At 41.9% G+C, this 27,944-nt stretch overlaps 2 protein-coding genes across 2 annotated transcripts; one reads left to right on the forward strand and one right to left on the reverse strand.

The window, feature by feature from the left end:
* On the forward strand, positions 1 to 22,847 carry zpr1 (ZPR1 zinc finger). The gene is made up of 14 exons (XM_083665392.1): positions 1 to 227; positions 3,597 to 3,758; positions 13,231 to 13,321; positions 13,756 to 13,826; positions 14,459 to 14,545; positions 19,696 to 19,818; positions 20,071 to 20,127; positions 20,218 to 20,284; positions 20,389 to 20,459; positions 21,106 to 21,195; positions 21,484 to 21,594; positions 21,729 to 21,818; positions 22,102 to 22,167; positions 22,367 to 22,847. The coding sequence occupies exons 1-14, from the start codon at positions 108 to 110 to the stop codon at positions 22,481 to 22,483; spliced, it is 1,323 nt and encodes a 440-aa protein (XP_083521518.1). The 5' UTR covers positions 1 to 107; the 3' UTR covers positions 22,484 to 22,847.
* A 96-nt stretch (positions 22,848 to 22,943) lies between these two features.
* Positions 22,944 to 23,957, reverse strand: h2ax1 (H2A.X variant histone family member 1). Its single transcript, XM_083665393.1, has one exon. It carries the CDS (start codon positions 23,899 to 23,901, stop codon positions 23,515 to 23,517), a length of 387 nt encoding a protein of 128 aa, XP_083521519.1. The 5' UTR covers positions 23,902 to 23,957; the 3' UTR covers positions 22,944 to 23,514.
* Between the last annotated feature and the right edge of the window lie 3,987 nt (positions 23,958 to 27,944).

Below are 27,944 nucleotides of genomic sequence, written 5' to 3' on the forward strand. Positions count from 1 at the left end.
AACGCAGAAACGCGTGGAAGTGACTGGACCTTCACGTTTAACGGAGAAAATTCTAGAAACGACGTTGGCACACGAGCAGTATCAACATTTTACCTTTTATTTGAATAATGTCCGTTATAGCAGAAGAACATGTGAGAGGTGGTAGTGTTTTCAAGGAGATCGATGCCGATGACGAAGATAACCAACCCACCGAAATCGAAAGCCTGTGCATGAATTGTTATGAGAATGTAAGTATCTTGCCTAATGTTAATGACACCTAAAAGGTATGGCATTTCAAACAATGGCGTTTCCTGCTTCTGGGATTTGAGGAGACAGATATTGAGAACGAAACCTGGCAGCTTTACTTGACAGAGGTAAAACGACGGAAGCCTTCTTGGGGATCTTCCTAAAAGGCGAACGAAAAAGGTCATTTTTGGTCTTTTCATACACAAGTGCACAGTATGCCTTGGCAGACACCATATCAGTTACCGACAGATTCTCAACACACACAACAGAATGTGCCCATCCATGCATGAGGATGATGGCATCCTCCTATGCAGTCCTAATCGTACTCGGAGGCCATGTATTGAAATACAAATTACCCCGCGAAGACACATTTTGTGGTTGACACCTTTAACAGGCATCAAGCTAGCCAAATGTGCCTTGCAAATAAATAAATAAAGACACGTTTCAACTACTCGAGGGTATACTACGAAGCGAGCTAACTTTAGCTCCAACTCGGGGTTTGATAAAAGTTAGCAAGCTAACTCCTTTTACTTACTATTAAATTACTTTGCAAGATAAATTTGGCGAGCTTGATGCCCGTCAAAGGGGACAACCACCCGACAAACCATCAACTTCAGAGAAAGAAGGACTTCATTACAAACTGTGTCTTGGCGGGGTAATTTTTATTTCGATACATGGCAAAGTCTCCTACTATCTGTCCATCATAGGACTGCATAGAGGAAGATGCTATCCGGTTACCCGTGACTGGGCCATGAAAACCAAGTAACAGAAATACTCGCAGCACACAGCACTTTGCTTTAGTTACTTAATGCACACGATAGCGCCACACAGATACATTCAGATTTTTTCCTTACAACCAGTAGCGTTTCGTCATTCAGGTCCCTGCCCCACCAGCAGATGGCGGTGTTGCGCGAATTAAGCATCACCCTGTCATATAATTGTATCTTCATATCCTACCGTTAGCAAATCGAATACTTTATTTATTTATTTATTTATCTTTGATTAATGAAACATTCACGGCTGTGCATTAGTATGGAAGCTCTGAAATGCGTGAAATTTGCTGTTTTTCGCAACTGGCTGGCTTAGTTCTACTGTTAAACTGGGCATTTTGTCTTTCTCTGGCTGCAGCACCTTTTTGAACCACAAGGGACCTGTGGAGTTTGGCCCCTTGAGCTTGCCTTTGACTCTACGGAGAGGCATACTTGAGATTGCGCACAACCATTTTCCCCACTCATAGCGTTTCATTGACAGAGAGAAGCCAAACAGGACTGGCCCCAATAGCATATATGGTGGTGGGGCCAGAGCAGGATTGACCCCATATTCATATATGGTAGTGGGGCCATGCTCAAAGTATGCCAAAGGCAAGCTCAAGGGACTGAGATCCACTGGCCCCACAGTCCCTAGTGGTTAAAAAAGGTGTGAAGGTTGGAGAAAAGAAAATAGATGAAGCGTCTAGGGGCACACAAGCCTATTTAATTATAACTCAGGCCAAAATCACAGTTTCAACCCAGAGTGGTTTCAGAGGAAAACATGGCAAACAGCTGGTGTATCCAAGCTAGTGTACCCTTTTTTGCTATCCGTGCCTTCTTTTTGTTGGAGAGAGCATTTAGTCCAAATCGGGATTCAAGGACTTAAAGCATTTGCCGGAAAGGCTTTCCAAACATGAGGGTTGTGCATCTCATGTGGACAGTGACATTAAACTGGGTTTAATGGGGAACACCAACATTGTTGCTCAGCTTGACAGCGCATACCGATTTATAGGTATGTGCTGGGTAGAATAATTGCTGGCATTAAATTGTGTGGTAAAACTAAATCGGCCCTAAGCTAACATATTTCTTAATCTTAAAATATATTCTGCTAATAGGCTATGTCTTGATGGAGGCTATATCCAACTGCATTCATGACGGGTGATGTGTTTTGTTTGACTGTGGATCCACTGGCATGCATTTGAGCGTTTTTGACAGTGGCCTCACCAACATTTTGGGGTTAAAAACGCCACTGCTTACAACTAATACACTTTCATTCCAAACAAGACGGTCCTTTAACAACCAAAATGTCTCTGCCACTCCCGAACTTCAGCATTTCGCTAAGAGAGCTGCCTACACATGCCTCATTCATGGAACTGAGCCGGCTCTGTGGCTAGCTCGCTAGATGTTCGGTGGAAACATGCCGCACTTCTGTTGCACAAGCCTAAGGGTATCGGGGCTCTGCCCTCCCATGCACTGGACTCCAACCGCTTCTCTGCCTGCTCCTTCCCCACAGCGACAAGCACCTCGCTCTCCTTTCTGTCTTCTTCCCCATTTCCATCATCGCTGTTGGCCTCTCCATCGCCCATGGTGATGGAGACTGTCATGTTCCTCAGAGAGCTCGAGCTGAGTGGTTTGCACTTCGTCAATCAAACAAACTAGCTGCAGTCAAAATAAGGTCTAAAACAGGGTTTGAATAGAGGCTAACATTGTTGAGAGACCAACCAGTGGTATTAGCAGTTAGCGTAGAATATCACAAAGTAACTTTTAAACCGGAGCATGCAAAACAGACTCGGGGCCCTGTGCACACCATAGCGGCAAAACGGACTGCGTTGTCCATTCATTCCAATGGGGCGATCTGCACCGCAGCATCAACGCTACCGGACTGTCTGTGTTGTGTCTGGCATGCTTTAGATTTTGTCATCTTTTGTGGCAAATTACTGTGCAGAAACAGAACAGAAAGTTGTCAAACCGTCTTTCAGCAGTGGCTTTTTGCGATAGCAACAAGCCAAAAACTTATAGCTTCAGTAACTGGCTACTTTTATTAGAAGCATTTATTTACACTGTTTTGTAATGGCATGGTGAGCATTCATTTCATATGAAATGTGACTGGCTGCCTATGCTAGTTTTCGTCGTCATTGTCAAACTTAATAAAAACTTCACCTTCAACTTCAAAACACCTTTGCTAGTCATACAGTCATGTAACTAAGAAATTCACTGTAGTGAAACATCAATATCAGTTATGGTTTTGTTGAATAGGCATGAGTGGTTCTAGGCTGAAAGTGAAACTCAAGTGTCTTTCAGTTTCACAGTGGTTTCACGTTGCATCCTCCATATTGCTATGTTGCGGCACCGCCAGCAGGGGGGTTGCCTCAAAACAACTTATGGCAACAAAACGCATCGGCTTGATGTGCACCTTGCGTTCATGTTGCATCTTTCACACAGACTCAGTTTCACTTTGGTTTCATTCTCCGGATTGCTCTGTTGCGGCACCACCAGCAGGGGGGTTGTCTTAAAACAATGTAAGGCAATGTAAGACAAAGGCCTGGTGTGCACATTGTGTAATGCTTTTACGGTACCTAGAAACATGTTCAAAAAGTAATGTGTTTTCTCCATCTTTTGTAGGGTACCACACGTCTGCTTCTCACAAAGATCCCTTTTTTCAAAGAAGTCATCATCAGTTCTTTCACCTGTGACAACTGCAGCTGGTCGAACACCGAAGTCCAATCAGCAGGTCGCATACAGGATCAAGGCATCTCCTACACACTCAAGGTCAAGTCAAAACAAGTAAGAAGTCATTTTTTAGGCAAACCCTAACTGTTATGTTTATCTTTTAATAACTGAACATAAAGATTAATTTCAACGATAAAGAGATGATTGCACAATATAGTACAATTGACAAATCAAAACATAACTTCTGGTGAGTATTTTAACATTATTTCAACTGTCTGCAAGCAGTAACAACACAATCAAGTAGGTAGTGTTTTTCAGTTTCAGTCTATGTATATATACAGTGGGGGAAATAATTATTTGATCCCCAGCTGATTTTGTAAGTTTGCCCGATTACAAAGAAATTAGCGGTCTATAATTTTTATGGTACTTTTATTTTAACAAATAGACACAGAATATCAACAAAAAAAGTCCAGAAAAACATATTATATAAAGTTAAAAATTAATTTGCATTTGATCGAACGAAATAAGTATTTGATCCCCAAGCAAAACATGACTTAGTACTTTTTTAGCTGACGCTTTTATCCATACATTTTATCCTTACATTGCAGTGAGTGCATACATTTTGGTATATATGGTCCCAGCCGGAAACAAACCCACAACCTAAGCGTTGTTAGTGCCATGCTCTACCAACTGTCCCTAACCCTCTTTGTGGAGTTGTCTCCACCTCAGTGGCTTTTCTGTGGAGGGGTCTCTCTGCGTGAGACACGGTAAAGGGGGAAACAACTCACTGGCAGGTGTGGAGGCAGAGGCCTTGCTCTGGTCATCTGTGACCGTGGGGAATAACTGGTCCATGTGTCTCCTCCATATCTCCCCATCCTCAATCTCTACCCTGTAGGACACAGGACCTGTCCTCTGTGTCACTGCTGCCATAGCCCACTTTCCTCCCCTTCTAAAATCTCTAGCTAGTACAGCTTGCTCCACCTCAAACTGTCGATCCTCGTATCTGGTCTCCCGGCAGCAAACCTGTGCCTTCTGGTTGTTGTTCTGCCACATCTGGTTTGAGCAGGTCATGGCATGTTCACAGCTGGCAGTTCAGAAGCAGCATAGCAGGGGACTCTGGTAGTTGCGTGTGGGGTTTACCTGTATGTGATGAGGAAGTTGTCTAGCTTCTGGTGGTTAGAATGTTTATATGCCTTCAATGCCTTCTTCATAGTTTGCACAAAGCACTCCTCCAGTCCATTAGTGGCCGGATGATGTGGGGCACTACAGATGTGCTCTATGTACTCCATTGGCTTTCAGAAAGTCAGACATTTCAGTGGCAATGAATTGGGGGCCATTATCACTCACAAGCTGATTGGAAAGGTCGAGCCTACTCAACAGTCCATGTAGCACCTTGATAGTTTTGCTGGTGGTGGTAGAATCCATGATTATCACTTCTGGCCATTTTGTGTGTGCATCCATCACAATGAGAAACATATGGCCCGGCATATGTTATCAGGGGCGGAGAGGCCTATCCCATGGATGAAGAGGCCCCTTACATGGTGACTTTTGCGCTCTCTGGCAGGACGTACAGGCTTTGGCTTGATGTTCTAGGTCAGCATCCAGGTCCGGCCACCAGACGTAACTGGGTGAGTGACTTCATCTGTATGACCCCAGGGTGCCCTCTGTGTAGTTCCTCCAGCACATGACTGCATAGTTTAGCTGGCACAATGACCCACACTCCCCACATTAGGCAGCCTTGTTGAACAGTCAGTTCATTCTGTCTACTTATGAGGCTACTTACTTTTGGGGTTAGTGCTGCCGAGCCGCTACTTGACTGGAGAGACGTTCCCCTCATCACCATCTCCCATACCTCTGTGTCTCCCTGTCCTTACAGCTGATGGGCAGATTCTCAATCTGATTGACATAGAAAATATCAACAGTCGGGTTTGTCTCTGGGTGACTTTCAGTGGCAGCCTCGATAAGCCGTCAGCATTACAGTGAAGCTCTGCCTTCCTGTACTCAATGCCGGTAGTCGTGGGCTGCGAGGATCAGGGCCCACCACTGCAGCCTGGCAGCTGCCAAGGATGGAACATCCTGGTGTGGCCCCAGTATCAGTGGTCTGTGAGGAGAGTGAATTTGCGGCCATAGAGATATTGGAGACATTTCTTAACACAAAGTATGATGCCCAAAGCCTCCCGTTCAACCTCCAGTTTTTTCTCAGCCTTGTTTAAGGTCCTTGAGGCAAATGCAATGGGCTTTTCATCTCCTTTGGGTAGCACATGGGATAGCACGACCCCTACACCTTAGGTTGATGCATCACATGTCAGTCTGATGTTGAGCTTTGGGTCACAGTGCATCAACACATCCTGTGACACTAGTCGCTCCTTTGCACTCCTGAAAGCGGCCTCACAGTCCTTTGACCAATGCCATCGCTTTCCCTTACATAGTAGCTCATTGATAGGAGCCAGGATAGTAGAATCAGAATTCTTTTATTTGGCCAAGTATATTTGCACATACAGGAAATTGACTTGGTGAGGTTGGCACATGGGACATAAAAAGCAATATATAAGCGAAATATTATAATATAATATATAAATTAATATAAATAAAATATTTTACAAAATAGCAAAAACAAATTTGTAAAATAGAACAATAACACAATAAATTATGTAGGCTGTGCGAGGCTAAGAGGCAATGAGGCTAGAGGCTGTGAAACGGGTATGGGGCATGTGCACTATAAATTAGAATAATTTTAAATAAATATAAATGACACTGTCAATGCATTGTGTGTGTGACAGGGTGGGAGGGAAGGATCAGCGCTGATGCTCTCTTACGAGTCCTGGAGTGGAACAGGTCCAGGAGAGATGGCAGGTTTCAGCCGATGACCTTCTCGGCTGACCGAATGGTCCGCTGCAGTCTGCCTTTGTCCTTGGCAGTGGAGGCAGCGAACCAGATGGTGATCGATGAGCTCAGTAGAACTCGACCATCACTTTCTGCGGCATGTTGAATTTCTTCAGCTGCTGCAGGAAGAACATCCTCTGCTGGGCCTTCTTGATGTTCTCCGCCGACCTGAGGTCCTATGAGATTATTGTCCCCAGGAATCTAAATGATTCCACAGTGTTAACTGGGGAGTCACACATGATGAGGGTGGCTGTTGGGGCTGGGGTTCTCCTGAAATCTACTACCATCTTTAAAAAAATGTTGGGCGTTCAGCTCCAAGTTGTTCTGGCTGCACCAGGAAGCCAGGCTGTCAACTTCCTTTCTGTAGGCGGATTCATCCCCATTGGAGATTAATCCAATGAGGGTTGTGTCATCCACAAACTTCAGGAGTTTGACAGAAGGGTGGCTAGAGGTGCAGCTGTTGGTGTAGAGCACAGGTGTCAAACTCATTCCATGGATGGCCGAGTTTCAGCAGGTTTTTGGTTTTTCTTTTCAATTAAGACCTTGTCAACCAGGTGAGGGGAGTTCTATACTAATTAGTGACCTTAATTCATCAATCAAGTAGATGGGAAGAGCAAAAACCTGTAGACACTAGGCCCTCCATGGAATGAGTTTGACACCTGTAGTGTAGAGGGAGAAGAGTAGAGAGGTTGTGAATGAATACTACCATAATACACTGCTCAAAAAAATTAAGGGAACACTTAAGGGACACATCAGATCTTGATGAACGAATTATTCAAGTTGAAAATCTTTACTGATGTACATTGTATAATTTGTTGAGAACAAAATGATGTAACAACGGTCAATGGAAACCAAAATCATCAACCCATTGAGGGCTGGATTCAAAATCACACCGAAAATCTAAGTAAAAAATTCTAATCACAGGCTGAATTTTATCACGGCAACTCATGATTCAGTAGTGTGTATGGCCCCCGCGTGCCTGTACGCACTCCCGACAACGTCTGGGCATGCCCCTGATAAGTCGGCGGATGGTGTCCTGGGGGATCTCCTCCCAGACCTGGATGAGGGCATGAGTGAGCTCCTGGACAGTCTGTGGCGGTACTTGGTGGCGTCGGATGCACCGATACATAATGTCCCATAGGTGCTCAATTGGATTTAGGTCAGGGGAACGATACGGCCATTCAATGGTATCAATGCCTTCTTCATCCAGGAACTGCCTACACACTCTGGCCACATGAGGCCGGGCATTGTCCTGCACTAGGAGGAACCCAGGGCCCACTGCACCAGCGTAAGGTCTGACAATGGGTCCGAGGATCTCATCCCGGTACCTAACAGCAGTCAGGGTACCGTTGGCTATGACATGGAGGTCTGTGCGACCCTCCAAGGATATGCCTCCCCAGACCATCACTGACCCACCGCCAAACTGGTCATGCTGGATGATGTTACAGGCAGCATTACGTTCACCACGGTGTCTCCAGACTCTTTCACGCCTGTCACATGTGCTCAGTGTGAACCTGCTCTCATCTGTGAAGAGAACAGGACACCAATGGCGGACCTGCCAAGTCTGGTGTTGTCTCGCATATGCCAATCGAGCTGCACAGTGCTTGGCAGTGAGCACAGGTCCCACTAGAGGACGTCGGGCCCTCATGCCACCCTCATGGAGTCTGTTTCTGACAGTTTGATCAGACACATGCACACCAGTAGCTTGGTGGAGATCATTTTGTAGGGCTCTGGCAGTGCTCCTCTTGTTCCTTCTCGCACAAAGGAGCAGATACCGCTCTCTTCGTGTAACGGCCGGTCTCCTGGTGTCTCCTCCATGCTCTTGAGACTGTGCTGGGAGACACAGCCAACCTTCTTGCGACCGCACGTATGGATGTGCCGTCCTGGAGGAGCTGGACTACCTGTGCAACCTGAGTGGGCTGCAGGTACCGCCTCATGCTGCCAGTAGTGACAAGGACACTAGCACAACACAAAACTAGAGAAGAATCAGTCAGGAAGGATAAGGAGAGAGCAATTGTCTGTGGCCACCACATGCAAAACCATTACCTTTTTGGGGGTTGTCTTGCTTTTGCCTCTCCAGTGCACCTGTTGTCACTTTCATTTGCACCAAAGCAGGTGAAATTGATTCACAATCACTTGTGCTTCCTAAATGGGCAGATTGATATCCCTGCAGTTTAACTGACTTGGTGTTACACTGTGATGATTAAGTGTTCCCTTAATTTTTTTGAGCAGTGTAGTTTAGTAGACCCAGAAAGGACCTCAGCTGACTGACATTCTCTGGCGCAGGTGCCTCTATGGCCTGCGTTTTACTGGCAGCTTTGTGGAGGCCTGCTGCGTCAATGTAATGTCCCAGATACTTCAGAGAGGCTCTGAAGAACTCACATTTGTCCTTTTGGACATGCAGACCAAAGGCCTCCAGGTGCTGCAGTATGGCATCCAGGTTTCGCAGGTGAGGATATTGTCCAAATAGGAATGCACATTAGGTAGTCCCTTGAGCACTTGATCCCTCGCTCTTTGGAAGATGGCTGGAGGGGACGCTAGTCCAAAGACCAATCGGTTGTAGCGAAATACGCCCTTGTGGGTCGTGATTGAGAGATTTCTTTGTCTCATCCACTTTCATTCATAGATATGCATGTGAGATCTAATTTACTGAAGTCATGCCCTCCTGTCAATGAAGCCTGCTCTGCTGACATCTTGTTGTTCTTTCATGAACGTGTTTACTTTGTTTTCCGTCCCCATGTAATCCTCATTGTCTACCTGTTCAACTCCCATTATGACAATGTTATGCTGCCTACTTCTGCATGTTAAATCCAGTGTTGTAGTTTTCATTTGCTTGTTTTCATTTGAGTTTTTGCGTTGTAGTTTGGAGGGTGGTCACTGTGGCTCGAAAGGGTCTTGTTCTCTTTTCTTATGTCTTCAATGAGTTTTTTGTTATATTCTACCGCGACTCTACACTCACCGGCCACTTTATTACGTACACCTTGCTAGTACTGGTTTGGACCCCCTTTTACCTTCAGAACTGCCTTCTTTGTGGCATATATTCAACAAGGTGCTGGAAACATTCCTCAGAGATTTGTCCATATTGACATGATGGCGTCAAGCAGTTGCTGCAGATTTGTTGGCTGCACATCCATGATGCGAATCTCCCATTCCACCAGATCCCAAAGGTGCTCTATTGGATTGAGATCTGGTGACTGTGGAGGCCATTGGAGTACAGTGAACTCATTGTCATGTTCAAGAAACCAGTTTGAGATGATTTGAGCTTCGTGACATGGTGCGTTATCCTGCTGGAAGTAGCCATCAGAAGATGGGCACACTGGTCATAAAGGGATGGACATGGTCAGCAACAATACTCAGGTAGGCTGTGGCGTTTAAACGATGCTCAATTGGTACTAAGGGGGCCAAAGTGTGCCAAGAAAATATCCCCCACACCATTACACAACCACCACCAGCCAGAACCGTTGATACAAGGCAGGATGGATCCATGCTTTCATGTTGTTTACGCCAAATTCTGACCCTACCATCTGAATGTCGCAGCAGTAATCGAGACTCATCAGACCAGGCAACGTTTTTCCAGTCTTCTGTTGTCCAATTTTGGTGAGCCTGTGCGAATTGTAGCCTCAGTTTCCTGTTCTTAGCTGACAGGAGTGGCACCCGGTGTGGTCTTCTGCTGCTGTAGTCCATCTGCTTCAAGGTTCAACATGTGCGTTCAGAGAGAGTCTTCTGCATACCTTGGTTGTAACAAGTGGTTATTTGAGTTACTGTTGCCTTTCTATCATCTCGAACCAGTCTGGCCATTCTCCTCTGACCTCTGGCATCAACAAGGCATTTTCGCCCAGAGAACTGCCGCTCACTAGATATTTTCTCTTTTTCAGATGATTCTCTGTTAACCCTAGAGATGGTTGTGCGTGAAAATCCCAGTAGATCAGCAGTTTCTGAAATACTCAGACCAGCCCGTCTGGCACCAACAACCATGCCACGTTCAAAGTCACTTCAATCACCTTTCTTCCCCATTCTGATGCTCGGTTTGAACTTCAGCAGGTCGTCTTGACCATGTCTACATGCCTAAATGCATTGAGTTGCTGCCATGTGATTGGCTGATTTAGATATTTGCGTTAACAAGCAGTTGAACAGGTGTTCCTAATAAAGTGGCCGGTGAGTGTATATCGGCCATCACCACGGGGAGTAGGTTGAGCTTTTTCAGTTGTTTGTTCATGCTCGCCAATAGTTTGCTGTCGAATTTTGAAAATGTGGTTGGGAAATCCTCTTCCATAATTCCTCTGTTGATGGTGTTTTTGGTAGGCCGCGCTTCTTCTTTTTCGCTGGAGGATAGTTTTTTGTCTTGTACATTTTGGTTTTTGACTCAGCATGTCATTACATTGATCAATAAAAAGTTCTAGCTCTGCTATCTCATCCAGTATGTTCTTTTCAATTTGAATGCCAGTTTTCCATGTATCAAACAATATCCACAGGATGTGTTGTGGAGATCAACACAACATAACTGCCATACCTGTCACCTATCAACAACAGAACTTTGGTTTGCCGTCAGCCCTTAAGGTCACTTTAGCCTCAATGTCTTTTAATGTAACCGATGTCTCTGACAATACTGGTGTCATACTGGTGTCTCTTTAAGACAATATCTAAAGAGTCTTATGTTAATCTCAGCTATAGTCTGGATCTCTTTCCAGTTTAATTTGATTTGTCTTAGCCTGTCCCAACCAAACAGCGAGGGGTAGTTACCTTTGACTGTCTTGCTATGCAACTTTGTTTGTAATGCTACAAACAAAGTTGCATTAAAGGGATAGTTTACTCTTTTACTCCTTATCAGCTAACTTTAGCCACTGCTAACAAAAAAACAATGGAAGTGATGGGGGGGCAAGTAGACAAAGAGTTGCCAAATCACCTCAAAGTTAATTTGAGTTGATTTGGCCATGCAATTTTTTAGTCTGCTTGCCCCCATTACCCATATTTTTTTGTTAACTGGCTAAAATTCGCATAAGTTAGTAGTGGCTAAACAAATCTTAACTATGGAGTTAGTTTTTATATTGGTCAATGACGATAATTACCACGATATACATTAAATAATGCTCTATGTAAAGTACTTAAGGACTGAAGCCTGAACAAACCAAGAGGGTACATTGTGGTTTAAAAATATAAAATTATTAATTTTCAGAACGTTAAACAGAACCAAAATGTCTCAAGGCAACAATAAATAGGCATGATGTGCAGTAGTGGTGTACCGAGAGGTTGCTATCTGTATCTGTTATTTTGTATGCATGAAATAAAAAAAGAGAGGCCCTCCTAGCACATTGTTCAATAGGCCTAAAACCTCTGAGCAAGATGAGTTTTGTAGTTGGCACAACCACATCTTTATAACTAATATATTAATTCTGTGTTTTTTATCAAACAATTGTCATTGTATGAAGCCATAAAACTGTTTATTTATGATACGAGAATAAGTCAACAGTAAATACATTTCTGAAACACTTTCAAAGGCATTGGCCTGGATTATATGAATAATAAAATCTGATTTTGTCAAACCAATCAATCAAAGCAAGCATTGCGGTTCAAATCAGGAGTAGGAACAAAACTGGCAACTTGTTTTGGTAAAACATTGGACAGTTCGGATGACAAACTGGATGGCTAAACCATGTTTCATTGGAGAAATAAGTGTTGATGTTCTCTAGAAAAAAAGTTAGCTGAAAAGCTAGCCATTTTCAACGCAGGTGACTGGTGCTTTTTAAGGTAGTCCTTGCTTCCTTCTAGCATTGTGATTGCCAATGGCCCTTGGTCCTAGCATAGATTTGTTTTTCTTATGATGACTGATGTATAGATGAATCACTTACTTTAGACAAATGTACTTGTTGTAAGTCGCTTTGGATAAAGACATCTGCTAAATGTCTAAAATTTAAAATAAATTTAAAAAAAAGATGTGTTCAGTTTACCAACTTTATTATCCATAACATAAAAGTGAATGAATAAACAGGCAAAAAGGGAAAAGATAACCTAAATTATCTTTCCACTGATAATAAAATAGACAATGTCCTACTAACAGACTTTCTTTTCAGAAACAAACTATACTTTTGATTGTAAAACTGGCTAGCACCATGCTAAGTGGGGCAGATGGCAGAGCCTGACACAGCCCGTTTACCAATTCCTGACTAAACAGGATACTGTAAAGAAATAAATATGGTCTATTTAGCTCATATTAACCACAGATATATACTGTCCTTGGAAATAAGTCAGATGACAATTTAATATCTGTAAATAATTTTTTTAAACGGGGAGGTCCTCCATTAGAGCTAATTTATTTTGTCCTTACACTCTTGAGCACCCCCTGCTGGTACAACATATTGTTTTACCAGAGTTCTCCTGTATATGTATTCTCTTGTATAAGCAAGTGGGCTGTAGCAAATTTACTAACGATAATTATCTAGATAAATATATCGCCCAGCCCTACATATAGTCAACTCCGATTGTCATACAAACATGCATGGCTTTTCTCATTTGCATAGTAACTGGAGTCAACTTTGGTAGTCACTACCTGCATTTTTCAGGATTTATAACTTCGGTTGTTGCTCTTGTTCATAATAGGACTGTGTGTGAACTTGTCAGGAGCACAAAAAAGAGGACTGACATTCGAATGTAGGTGTAGTGTGTACCTTCAATCAGAAATGCAGTCATCTACCATCTTTCTTTACAGGATATGAACAGAGAGATTGTTAAATCGGAATGCGCAACTACCAGAATTCCTGACCTGGATTTTGAAATACCTGCATACACACAGAAGGGCTGTAAGTATCCACAAACCCTAATTTGTTTCCATACACTGTTGATTATAGTATGAACATATGTAACCAAGTTGAGATGATACTCACTCAAGTTGAAATACCCTCACCCGTGCCATTTTAGAATTTTGCTTGTTTTTTTGTTTGCTTGTGGGTGTTTCGTTTTGCTTGAGGGCGGTCACGTGTGTTGCCAATCCAGAGGACGCAAGCTCAAGACTTGTGTGCTTGTGATGCTTGTTACACACAGCCTGAAAATGTACCTCTCTGCATTCCTGTTACATACAATTTTAGAGACATGGCATTATTCTAAATTTGTCATTTGTGGAAGTGCTATGTTAAAGAACGGAAAGAATAGAACAAATAACTGTAGCTGCTAGCAGATATGAGATTATGATTGAGTCATGTGTGCATGCAGTACCCACTTCTTGCTCCTTTTCCAGCACTTTCTACCATTGAAGGCCTATTAGACAGAGCAGTTTTTGGGTTGGAGCAAGACCAGCCACAAAGAAAGGTATGAACTTTGTCCTACCTGTGCTTGATTTAACTCAACTGGCATGTCGGGTGGGGAAGATTTGCATTTTTGGAAGCTTTCTATTGGTGGTACTAATGAGCTAAATCACATTTACTGATTTCATCACATCTTAACCCATTTGTGCCGGATGCTGCGCTACGCAGCATTGCATCTACCGCCGGTTGCTGCGTTACGCACATTTGAATTTGCCGCCAGTTGCTGCGCAGCGCAGCATTTTTGATTTGTCGTAATTTTCATGAGTGCAGCATATAATGCACTGTCATTGGTTCAAATACACATGAGGTGGGTCTTGTTGACCCAAATGTCGTGTGGTTCGCCGAACGCACTTGTATGTCTGATTGATTTTCCGCGACACGACACGACGTTCGGGTGCTCACGTGGTTTTAAAAAATCAACAAGACCCACCTCATGTGTATTTGAACCAATGACAGTGCATTATATGCTGCACTCATGAAAATTACGACAAATCAAAAATGGCGGTAAATTCAAATGTGCGCAACGCAGCAACCGGCGGTAGATGTCGCGCGGCAGTCGGCACAAATGGGTTAAGATGTACTCTACTCCACTGCTTGTTGTTGGCTAAATCACATGTTCTATGGATATCCATTAAGGCAACTGCCCCTGAAGTTGCAGAGAAGATAGACGAGTTCATGGAGAAATTGAAGAAGTTGAAAGATGTTGAAGATGAATTCACGCTGGTGAGTTCAATATGTGCAAAAACATTTGTTCTATCAGAAGATGTAATCTTGTAAATCCTCCAAGATGCATTACATTACATTTCTGTCAATAGGATGAAGATAGAGGGACAGTAGGTGACTGTTTAAATTATGCATGTTGTCATCACAGCGGTGGACTACCTCAAAGCCGCTACTGTGGCAGGTAATAGTTGTGAAGATGTGAAATGCTGCCGAAAGCCACCACTGGGTGGAGGCAAGAGCTGTGAAGGATGTTCACAGGACTGACAGTGGTGACATTTTGGTTCCTTCCTTGTAGAGAGAAAAGTTTATGATTGCAAAGCCTTGTTTTATCAGCTTGATACATTAACTCCTTGCACAAATGACAGAATATCTCCTATATTTAGCCAAACTAGAGTTGATTAGCAGAAACATTCCTAATACCTAACGTAATGCTTTCATCGACTAGAAACTGTGGCTACTTTTCTATCCAGTCTCAATCCCACTGAAACCCAACATTCTTACTCCTGTCTCGCATGAAAATTCTTAACTTAATTCTGTAATCAATATGTTACATTATTAAAGTCGACTCGCGCTTATTCATGTCATACTGCACTAAAACATTTCCCTGTTACTCTGCGCTGTGAGAGAATGCAGGTGATGGTATGTAGTGTTGTATGTAGTGTTGCACGATGTACCGGTTCTACAAAAGTATCACAATACCCTTTTAATTTGCCTATATGCTCACAGGAGGTGGGGGGCAATCCCGACCTCTTGAAGGAGTTCAACACAGCGAATAGGTCTGATAACTAAGTATATGCTTAGATACGTCATTCGATAACACAACACATTCAGGGATGGAAATTAAGTTCAACATGTCCTCAAATGTTTAGTCAATCAAGCGAGTGAGTTTAAAAAAAAACGAGTGTCTCCTCTCTCCTGGTGAACTGTGATCATGTGCCTTTGCCTAATGTTCCATCCCTCTACATGTTAATCTATTATTATTATTCTGAATTGAGTTAGATTTAAAAATGAAATCTCAAGATTAAGTTCAAATCTACATACCATAACTTATGATATTAAATATGAATGTCATTGAGATAAGACCTGGGCCTGTATTATGGCCAGATTGACAAATATAACCTTATATTTTGTATCATATTGAATGAATGTAAAAATTCATAGAATTAATTTGTGTTCAGTCATTTGTTGTTCAGCATGGCTGATATTTGAATCAGTATACTATCAAATCTCATTGTGGATCCCCCCCCCCACACACACACACACAGAAATCAGCAATTGAATCTGGATCCAAAACCACCATATTGAGGCAGACTTCCCTTCCAGATGTGTTTGAACTGCACAAAAAGTTTGAGAAAGACTGAAAACATGCCAAATGACTGAACAGAGCTGTAGCTGAATCTATCTGTATTGATCAGGTGCCAGTATACACAGTAGAAAAAAGTGGATTCAGGAACCATGTGCAGCAGTTGGACAGAAAGTATGCCAGGTAGAAATTATTTCATGGCTCAGGAAGAGAGCTGTCTTCTCAAGGTCAAACAAGCTGACGAGAACATTGAAGGAAAAACTGAAGACCTTGCAAGTACCCCAACACAAACTCATCCATGATGAGCCTACCCACTGGAACTCAACCTTTGAGATGGTGGATCGGTTTTGTGAGCAGCAACGAGCCATATGTGCAATTCTGGCTGAAAACAGAAAGAAATGGCACCTCATGCCTAAAGACACTGATATCACCATACTTGAGACTGTGAGAGAGGTCCTTGCCCCACTAAGTAACTTCACTGACGCATCAAGTGGAGAGAGAGATCCCACACTGTCTTCTGTCCTGCCCCTGACGTGGAAGATATTTTCATGTGACAGGATGAGGCAGACAGCATTCTTACCCTTGACATAAGAAAATAATGAACTGATGAAGCAATATGAAAGCATACTGTTGCAAACCTTTCTCAACACAGCAACCTTCATTGACCCTAGGTTTAAGGACAGTTTTGAGACAATGGAGAAAGAGGTAAAGGAAATGCTTCTGCAGAAAGCTGACACGGTTCAAGAGCCAGAGGAGCAGACCCAAGAGGCAGATGAGCAACATGAAGGAGAACCATCAGCAGCAACAAAGAAAATAAAAAAACTGACCTAAATAGCCTGCTGTCCAGCATCAAGGTTGAAAAGAGGGGCGGCAACAGCTGAGTCAGCAGTTGCTGGGGTTGGGAGAGTGGGCATGACTCCCAAAACCCCTGTTGACAAACTTACCAATGAGTTTTGGTGTATAAAGAAATGAAAGAGAATAAGTGCTTCTGAAGACCCACTCACCTGGTGGAAGAGCCATGAAGCCACCCTGCCCACCCTTGCACAGACAGTATTTGTGCATTCCAGCCTTAAGCTGTGCTTCAGAACGCGTGTTCAGCACATCAGGAATCATCTGTGGCCCTAGACGCATAAGGTTAACCGAGGACCACATAGTTCCTGGTTGTTGTAACTGTCTGAAAAAGATCAAAGCTTTGTAACTCAGTACTTTATTATTTATGATTTATTTATTTGTTATATTCTAGATGTTTTTTTGTTATTTTATTATAAAAAATAATGTTGTCTTTGAAAGAATTTCCATGTTCTGTTATTTTAATAGGATATGCTTTTACTTTGCCAGATTTTTTTGTTGCTGTGGTATCGTTTAAGAATTGATAATTAAGCTTGTATCTGTATCAAAGTCAAAATGCTGGTACTGTGACAACACTAACGGTATGAGATTAGATAGGAGTTGGTGCCATTGCTTGGTCCTCATTAAAATAACCTGATATTTAAACCATTTCCACTCTTCATCTCTGCAATTTAAGAGCTGCATCAATAAACATGACTTTGCCGTGATCTAGTTGATGAGGCGAGCTGATAAGGCAAACCATTCTCTTTTCAAGCTTCACAGCTCTTGTCACCACCTTCGGCAGCACTTCACACCGTGTGTCTGCTGCAGTAGCGGCATTGAGGTTTAGCCTGCTGCAATGTCGCTGTGCTCATATTAAACACCGGCCCACTGGATGTACGCCTATTCATTTGAATTGCTCAAAGATGACCCCTGGTGGTTGTTTTGCCAAGGTGAAGAAAAAGGCAAATAGACTCACTACTGCTGTTGTGGTAACCGTGTTCTGCCGTCATTGACAAATTAATATATTAAACACTTGACCTACTGTATCATCAGTAATACACAGTTATAGTGCCCTCCATAAGTATTGAAAAGAGGAAGCTTTTTGTTTTCTTCTAGCTCTATATTCCAACAGTTTGGATATGAAATCAAACAATTACTATGGGGTCATAGTAGAGATTCTCAGCTTTAATTCAATGGTTTATGTTTTCAGATTGGGTTCACCATTTAGAAAGTAAAACATTTTTTAAACATACTCCCCCTACTTCAGGGCTCCAAAAACATTTGAGAAAAAATCATGTAATGTCCAAATAAAGTACTCGTGTTTAGTATTTGGTCGACAGTCCTTTGCTTGCAATAATTCCCTGAAGTCCGGGGCCCCTTGACCCCACCAGATGCCGGGTAAATGCTTTGAAGCTCTGCCAGGCCTGTACTGCAGCCATCTTCACTTGTTTGTTTTAAGGTCTTTTGCCTAAAATCTAATCATCAGGAAATTAAATGCACGTTCAATTGGACTTAAATCTGAAGATAGACTTGGCCAGTCAAGAACGTTCTGTTTTTGGCCCTGAAAAACTCCTTAGTTGCTATGACAATATGTTTAGGGTCATTGTCTTGCTGTATGATGAAGTGCCATCCAATGAATTTGGAGGCATTTGCTTGTACTTGAGCAGACAAGATGTTTCTGCACACTTCAGAATACATTTTGCTACTGCTGTCAGCAGTAACATTATAAATTAAGAACAAGTTAGCCAGTTCTTGTGGCAGCTATACATGCCCAAACCATAACATCCCCTCCACCATGTTTCACAGATGAGGAGAGATGCTGTAAATCTTGGGCAGGTCTTTTTCTCCAAACTTTCCTCTTGCAATCACTCTGGTACTGGACAATATTATTCTCTGTCCACAAGGCTGGTTTCTAGACCTCTGCAAGCTTTTTAGGTACTTTTTTAGCAAACTGTAACCTGTCCATCCTTTTTTATCATAGCTAGTGGTTTGCACCTTGCAGTGAAGCCTCTGTTGTTCAGCTGGTGACGTATTCTGCGGATGGTAGTCTGACACATTCATGCCTACCTCCTGGTGAGTGTTCCTGATCTGTGGAAGTTTTTTTTTATTTATTTTTTTATTAATTGTGGTCATCCACTGTAGAAGTCTTCCTTGGCCTACCAGCCCATTTGCGATTGATGAGCTCACCAGTGCCTTTTTTCTTTTTAAATGATGTTACAAACTGTTGATTTTACTAAGTCTAAGGTTTCTGATTAATTTCTCATCCCTTTGGTCCTCACTTTGACAGACACCAATAGCAGACTGCAAATGCAAAGCCTAGAATCAATACTAGACATTGACAGCTCTCTAATGCCTGCACAAATTATGTGACGGAACACACCTGACTAACCAGAAACACCTGTCAAGCCAATTTTCCAATACTTCTAGTGCCCTGAAAATGGGACTTTGGAAAGTATTCAGACCCATTCACTTTTTCCACATTTTGTTGTGTTTATAGACTCAATTTAAAATGGATTAAATTAAAATAATTTGCCATCAATCCACACAATACCCCAGAATGACAAAGCGAAAACAATTTTTTTGAGATTTCAGTAAATTTATTAAAATTGAAATAACTCATGTACATAAGTATTCAGACCCTTTGCTATGACACTCTTAAATGCAAAAATGTCATCAACAAATCACTCTAAGTTGAATTGAGTCCATCTTAATGCAAGGATAATAGTTCATGTAATTTTGAAATGCTTCTTGTAAATGCTTATAAAAGGGGTTGTCATTTCTAAATGGTGAAACCCATCTAAAAAAAAAAAACATTTAATTAAAGCTGAGAATGTCTACTTTAACCTCTATAGTAATTGTATGATTTCAAATCTTGACTGTTGGAGTATAGAGCTAAAAGAAGACAAAATGCTTCCTCTTTCCAATACTTGGAGGGCACTGTATCTTTTTCAGGCAGAATTTCTGAAGTTGTCCTCTGAAGTTGTTGTGGGACAATGTGTTTTGTTTTTAATGGTAGGTCATAGACGATCCATCTGGGAACAGTTTTGTGGCAAACCCTGTTGCTCCACAGAAAGACGAGGCTCTCTCCGTCACTCGCTACAAGAGGACAGCCGAGCAGGATGCCCGCTTAGGAATAAAGGTGAGAGGTCTGGATTCACACAGGACAACTCTCCTGGACATCTATTATGACTGAAGAGCCTGTAACCTGGTAATACGTTGAGAAAAGGCAGTGCCTCAGACTATGAAGTCTCTTGGGTTAATGCATGTCTAATTATTACAGAACATTTGAAACAAAACACCCAACCCCATTGTACTGTGTTATCCATATCCACAAACTAAACTTTCCTAGCATGACGATATATATTTATTTTTCAATTATATTCTTGCACAGGTTGATGATGAGGAGGAAGAGAAGCCTGGCAATGATTTAGACAGTATGAGAAATGAGGTGAGATCTTTTATCTTGCGTAAAGATTCTGGCAGATTTTTCTCAAAATAATTTTCCTTTTGAGTGATTAACATCTCCCTTCTCTTACAGGTTTTGGTTTTTAACACTAACTGCCCAGAATGCAATGCACCTGCCTCGACAAACATGAAGCTTGTCCGTATCCTTTTGACTAGGTTTGGTTGTCCTCAGTACTATCCATATATAAAACTGATATAGAGTGTGTTTGATGTGCAGGTTGTCCTCTTCCTAACCTCTCCTCAGAAATCCCTCACTTCAAGGAAGTCATTATCATGGCAACAAATTGTGATGACTGTGGACACCGGACAAACGAAGTACATATTTACGGTCCTTTCTTTCATTGTGTGGTTGTTGATCTTATGCTAAGGGATGGTTCACTTTTTTTAAGCTTTCCTTTATTTTTGACTTATCTAAGGGTGTCGTCTGTTCATTCCAATAGTTTTTTGTGTTAGGTAGTTAGTTTCAAACTTTCCTAAAAAAAAAACGTATTCTGTAATTCATAGGTTACATTATGAAAACCGACTTGTGCTTATTCATGTCAAAATACCACTAAAACATTTCCCCTGCTTCTCCTCGCTGCCCATATGAGAGCTTAGAGAGAGGATGCGTGATGACTGCAACAAACAGTACGAGAGTAGAAAACACAAGTTGGTCCCTGTTAAGATAACTTCAAAATGTAACCACTTTTCAAATGTTCATCTTGTAAGAACCTTTTTGGCAGCTTTCAGCAGCACTTCACACGTCTTTACAACTCATGTCTGCCGCAGTGAGCCTACCGTTGTGATGGCAGTATGAACCTTTTAAACACTGACCTAAAGTATCTGAATGAACCAACAACACCCTAGGTAGTGCTTGTTGAAACAGTTTATATCAGCTAACAGCATAACTGCTGTACATTGCTAAATAACAACCTTATGGATTGAACAACTATCTGACTAAAAAAAAATTTTGTTTTAAAAGGTGAAATCAGGTGGAGCCACAGAAGACCTGGGCACCAAGATAACTCTGCACATCACTGATCCGTCAGACATGACAAGAGACCTGCTCAAGGTACCACCTTTGTTTTATCTGGATTGAATATTCCTTCCACTGCATAGTGCATAGCACTATGTGCATTAAGAATCATTTATAATCGGGCCAGTCCCAATCCCCTGTAAGTTAAATCTAGCAGTGTACCCCCCCCCCCCCCGTTTGAGTTCGTATAAAGAACAAGGTTCCGTATCCATAGGAGTGCGATTCATTTGATGAATTGACTGGAATTGAGATGTGATTGACTCCTCCGTGATTCAAACCTGCTGGTGTGCTTATATTGTTGTTGTCTTTGTATGTGTTATACAGTCTGAGACATGTAGTGTCCTCATACCTGAGCTGGAGTTTGAATTGGGGATGGCAGCTGTCGGCGGAAAGTTCACCACCTTGGAGGGACTCCTCAAAGACATTAAAGACCTGGTCAGTACTTTTGGTTCTATAAATACCTTCTACAATACCTCTGGCTGATATTTAGTTTATCTACAGTCTCTGGAATTAAGGTTTAATAATCATTTTGAAATTATGTTCATCCTGACTTTGTCCCCACCCACTAGATTGTTTCCAAAAACCCCTTCACATGTGGAGATAGCTCCACTACGGATCGGACAGAGAAACTGAAGCTTTTTGGCCAGAAGATTGATAAGGTTTGAGAATAATGAAACACTTGAAAATGGCGATTAAGATTGAAAACAACCAACAAGCTACATATTAATTTCCTTGTTTTATAAAGGTTTTTTTTAGATTTCACAGATCATGTGAACGTTTCACAAGTAATTTATCAGACTTTGGTAAATCACCGATCAGGGTAATTAATGAGCCTACTCTCTGCCGATGTGTATTGTCAATATTGGTTGGGTAGGCAGGTTTCCCAAAAATACTAAATTATCCTTTAACTCTGGGGATCTTTTCTATCCCAACACTATTTAGATCATTGCAGGAGAAGTGGATGCCCACATCGTTCTTGATGACCCCGCAGGGAACAGCTATCTCCAGGTATGAGGCTAGACATATAAGCCTGCTTTTTAATGCATGTGTAATGTCTATCTGACACATCGGGTTTTATACCACTGCACTGTCCTCTTAGTTGATTGGAGTTCAACATACCCTTTTAAGAAGACATAGCTAACTTCCTGCCTTGTTATTAATTACGTTCATTTCATTGAATCTTTGATCCTGTCATGTGTTTCTACAGAACGTCTATGCCCCAGACCCGGATCCAGAGATGACAGTTAAGAAATACACACGGACGTTCGAGCAGAATGAAGATCTTGGTTTGAATGACATGAAGACAGAGGGTTATCAGGAGTAAGGACATCAACAGCAATCAAAAGGTTGAACTTGAATTAGAGGTATCCCATGAAAGTTAATTTGATATATGCCCTCATTGAAGTTCACTAGATGATTTGCTAGGACACATGGTCAAGACATCTTGTTGTATTGATGCCTGATTTGAAATTAGGTGTGATCAATTTCATTTGAAAATGCTGTAATTTAAGAAAGTACAGATGTACACAATTCTACTATTTTTGACCTACTGGATTAATATGCAATAATTAAAATAATTTCTAAATGTTAATGTGTATTGGTATTTCCAGTTGAATGTGATTCTGAAGAATAGAATTTACAATTTAAGTTGTCTGGAGGTTATGTAGAATGGAAATAAACTAAGAATGCATACATTCCTGTATAATATCTGCTTTCCAATGTCCCTAAATCAGTTGTTCATAATTTAGTGACAATGTATTGTGAATCACTAAAGAACACGCACACATATTCATAGCCATATTTATTTATATGCGCCCAGTGTCCTTTGTTCATGCGCGCATTGTGGAAAAGATCCCGGATAGTGAAAGCAGAATAGACTGGAGATGAGGTTTGTGCGCGCGCCCTGTACCAGTACAGAACATTTATTGAAATAAACAATAATCAAATATGACTGACCTCAAGACATTACATTGTTTAGCACAACAAGTTTATACAGCACTACTAAATAAAACAAACCCAATATTGGTCCATATACAATGACATCTTCGTGGCGTTATCCACCCCACCCTCAAATGCGCCACCATTTTTAGTCAAGATCCAAGAATACAGTGGCGAATTCGGCATGTTCTACGAAAAGGTCACTTCAATTGCGACGACGTACATTTATATGAATTGTCCGAATAGTAAAATATGGTGTGTGTGTGTGTGTATACATTGTAGAAACCAATAACATGAAGCATTGTCCTTTGAAAGCAACCCAGTATCAGGTAGCGCTGGCATTGAAAAGGAGGCTCTTTATACATAGTGGTGGCTATTAAAAAGAGCCTTTGTTGTGATCTGTAGTGTCCGAACCAATTACTTGCTCTTTGCGGGTTTTTCAGTCTTCTTAGGCAGGAGTACGGCCTGAATGTTAGGCAACACACCACCCTGAGCGATGGTAACACCACCTAAAAGCTTGTTAAGTTCCTCGTCGTTACGGACGGCCAGTTGAAGGTGACGGGGGATGATCCTCGTCTTCTTATTATCCCTAGCAGCGTTGCCAGCCAACTCGAGGATCTCAGCTGTAAGATATTCCAGCACAGCAGCCAGATAGACGGGAGCTCCCGCTCCGACGCGCTCCGCATAGTTGCCTTTGCGCAGTAACCTATGGACACGTCCGACTGGGAACTGAAGACCAGCGCGAGATGAACGAGACTTCGCCTTTGCTCGGGCCTTTCCCCCGGTTTTGCCTCTTCCAGACATTGTTATTTAATAGATGACAACGAAAATGTCGAGTGCAACTATGGCAAGCCGTTACAGAGTGTCTGCCTTTATGTAATATTGTTGGAGATTGGTATTTGTACCTCGAGGGTCCGCCTGATTGGTCGAAGAGCATGAAAACGCTTGAACCAATGGTGGCAGTGCAAGTACCGAACTACGCCATTCGATTGTCCAATAGGAAAGGTACTCTATTCCACACTGATTTGCATTGCGACATTACAAATACGTGACGAAAGGCGTGCTTTACTCTCCCCCGACTGTCATGCATTTGTTTCTTTACACATCGGGTGTCCACCAGACCCGTCAACTCTTTGCTATGCGCCGGAAGTAAGTAATTGTCAATGGAGCAGTCCGCAGTTTCAGGCCCGTGGTGTAGCAGATCTGTTTACTTTCTACTTTTTCCGATTTGGATGAGAATTGCTATGCTGTTGCTATTTCTGTGAATGTCTAAACGTCTACATCAATACAATAAACTGCTCACATTGAGGAGGCACAGTTGTAAAGACTTATCATTTCAGCAAAACTGTTATGCGAAAAAAACAAACTGGTGGTCAGCCCAAACAAATACCATAGCAGCGTGCACAAACGATAACCACCATCGGATTACTTTAAAGTTTTGGAAAGTATTTTAGTCAATTATTTCGATCACTGATGAGCTCACCCGTAATGTTATACATTGTAAATTGTATACATTGTATTGTATTCGCTATTATATGCTAATTTCTAATATGGTTTCTGTCAACCGAGAGTTGGCTGAATTAATAAGATCGCTCTTCCCCCGCTCCCCCAAGAGCTAGGAATAACGTAGCCTTAGCCTCCAATACATTTCACGGTTTGGATGAGCTGTTATGCTGTTCCTACTTCTGAAAAAGTGTACAAAACAATAAACTGCTCACATTGAGGACATACAGTTGGAAAGACTTACAACTTGTGCAAAATGTGTCTGTGAAAAACAGTGTGGTCAGCCCAAATGCTGATTGTTTCATCACAGCATATTAAATTGGGTGACAAATGAAAGCTACGAGTCGATATTTTGGGAAATTAAGTCAGAAATAAATTGAAAAACTTTAATCAGAAAAATAGGGAAAAGCAAAGACTTTGACTTCAGGTCAATAATATGGAAAAGCATCAAGGAAAACATATACCAGAAAATGTCTTTAAAGATGTTGAGAAAAGCATTAAACCTCAAACCTCATCTAAAATCAACTCTTATATTTTGTTTTTAGGAATTGGTTTGGCTTTTATAAGATTAGGAATCACTGCCCAGTCTCCAGGTCATTCTGTTACCAAAAACCCACATAAGTGTAAAATATTTTCAATTTCTCTGCCTCATGAGGAGCGTGGATAGTGAAAGTTAACAAAAGTAAGAATTATAGGTAGACCTACCAAATACTTGTAGTGTTTTTACTGATATCGATTTAGTTGTGAATTAATAAGTGATTTAAAGTGGTCATTCTGTTACCAAATTGGGAATAGAATTACTGAAATTGAATTGGCTACATTCACTTAATGTACAGGTTGTAGAGAAACCTAAAACGGTTATTCCGCTGTCCTTGTGGGAGTGCCCTTTAAGGAACCATTTTGGGTTCCATGTAGAACCGTTTTCTACATGGAACCCAAAAGGACAGCAATTGAACAATACATGTTATACACAGCAGTGAACACATTTTAACAACAGATACACAAACAAAAAGGGGCAAAAAAACAGACTTAGGAACAAAGTCAAGAAAAAAATAAAATAATAAAAATAATAAATTAACACCATACAAAGTTACAAATACTGTGAATTGCGTTAGGCTTCAAAGCTATTCCAAATTGTTAGAGGTCAGACCATTAACGAAAGCTAGTATGGGATTCCATCTCTGACCAAACTTGAGTTCAGTTGAGCCTCTTAAAGTGTATTTCAAATTTGTATATCACCATCAACGGGTCCGCAGTAGAGTAGGGTCAACAGCTTCAAGTTCCTTGGCGTCCATATTTCCGACGACCTCACCTGGGACGAGCACACCAATCAGGTAGTGAAAAAGGCTCAGCAGCGCCTCTTCCACCTCAGGCGGCTGAAGAAGGTTGGCATGGGGCCCAAGATCCTGCGTGCCTTCTACGGGGGCACTACCGAGAGCATCCTGACGGGATGCATCACTGCCTGGCACGGCAACTGCACCGCCCTCAACCGCAAGGCGCTGCAGAAGGTGATGCGGACAGCTGAGCGCATCAGTGGATGTGAGTTTCCCTCCATTCAGGACATATACAGCAAACAATGTGTCAGCAAAGCCTGGAGGATCATCAGAGACCCCAGCCACCCCAATCACAGCTTGTTTGAACTGTTGTCGTCCAAAATACGGAGCCTCCTCCGGAGCCTCAGGGCCAAAACTCAGAGGCTCTCCAACAGCTACTTCCCCCAGGCCATCAGGCTCATGAACAAGCCTACCCCGAACCCATGACTTTACCCCCAGCACACCCACAAAATGGACTCTACCAGCACATAGTCACTTTAACATAACACCTCTTAAACCAACGGCACAGTGCAATAATAATGACATTCCACTGAATCACTTTACTTTTTTACTCTACAATTTATACTGCAATTCTGTCATGTCTATTGTCTTGTGTCCCCAACAATTGTCACTGTCCAACTGTCTCACTTATATTGTACAATGTCACTTATTGTCTTGTCTCACTTATCTTGCACTATGTCACTTATTGTCTCGTCCTACCTCATTTCTCACTGCGTATTTGTATTATTTGTATTGTATACTGCATTGTCAAGGAACCGAGCCCAAGAATTTTACTCCCTGCACTCGTGTATGAGACGTAACAAATAAACTTGAACTTGAACTGAAGTGTTTACAGTACAGATGGACAATGACCCAAAACATACTGCGAAAGCAACCCAGGAGTTTTTTAAGGCAAAGAAGTGGAATATTCTGCAATGGCCGAGTCAATCACCTGATCTCAACCCGATCAAGCATGCATTTCACTTGCTGAAGACAAAACTAAAGGCAGAAAGACCCATGAACAAACAACAACTGAAGACAGCTGCAGTAAAGGCCTGGCAAAGCATCACAAAGGAGGAGACCCAGCATTTGGTGATGTCCATGGGTTCCAGATTTCAGGCAGTCATTGCCTGCAAAGGATTCTCGACAATGTATTAAAAACGAACATTTTATTTATGATTGTTAATTTGTCCAATTACATTTGAGCCCCTGAAAATGGGGGAATAAAAATGGTTGCAATTCCTAAACGTTTCATACAACATTTATGTTCAACCCCTTGAATTGAAGCTGAAAGTCTGCCCTTCAATTGCATCTCGATTGTTTCATTTCATATCGATTGTGGTGGCGTACAGAGCCAAAATTATGAAAATTGTGTCACTGTCCAAATATTTCTGGACCTAACTGTAGTTAAGATCCCCCCCAAAGATAATGTGAGGGAAATCAAGGTTGGGAAGGCAGGAAAAAAGTGAAGTCATGAAGGTTGGATTATCCCAGTTAGGTGCATAAACATTAATCAGCACAACCAGAGTTTGAAAAAGAGTGTCTCTCTCTATAATATAGCGCCCTCCACGCGAGAACTAAATTAGTTTTTTAATCAATAAGGCTGTGCCTCTGGCTTTACTGTTAAAACTTGAATGACAAATCTAACCCACCCAAAGCTTTCGTAATCTAGTTGAAGAATGAGTTCTGCAGGTCTCCTGCTGTTTTTAAGAGTTCTGAAAGATCCATAGCAGTTGCAGCAACAATGGAGCTCACAGAACGTTGGCCTAAATCAACATTCCACCTTCTTAACGGATAGAAGTTTTTGAGTTACAAACAGTGTAATAGTTTAAAAAGTTGAATTGGGATCAATACCAAAAGTCAGATCAACTCAAGTGAGACATCTCTGCATGTTAAGTTGGATGGGTGTGAATAGCTTAAAAGCTGTAGGAGGAGGGCAAATCCACGGTAACAGAATGACCCTGGGATTACAATTTTGACTTTCAAACGTATGCCAAACAAAAACCCTTGATAGCAAAGTTTAACAAACAG

This window comes from Argentina silus, assembly GCF_951799395.1.
Source record: "Argentina silus genome assembly, chromosome: 2".
In the NCBI taxonomy this organism is placed as follows: Eukaryota; Metazoa; Chordata; class Actinopteri; order Argentiniformes; family Argentinidae; genus Argentina; species Argentina silus.

Excerpts from the sequence above, each read along its gene's own strand:
- zpr1 (XM_083665392.1), top strand. The coding sequence starts at position 108 with ATGTCCGTTATAGCAGAAGAACATGTGAGAGGTGGTAGTGTTTTCAAG. Across the intron at positions 228-3,596 it reads GCATGAATTGTTATGAGAAT|GGTACCACACGTCTGCTTCT; the intron begins GTAAGTATCTTG and ends CATCTTTTGTAG. Across the intron at positions 14,546-19,695 it reads TTGAAGATGAATTCACGCTG|GTCATAGACGATCCATCTGG; the intron begins GTGAGTTCAATA and ends TTTTAATGGTAG.
- h2ax1 (XM_083665393.1), bottom strand. The coding sequence starts at position 23,901 with ATGTCTGGAAGAGGCAAAACCGGGGGAAAGGCCCGAGCAAAGGCGAAG.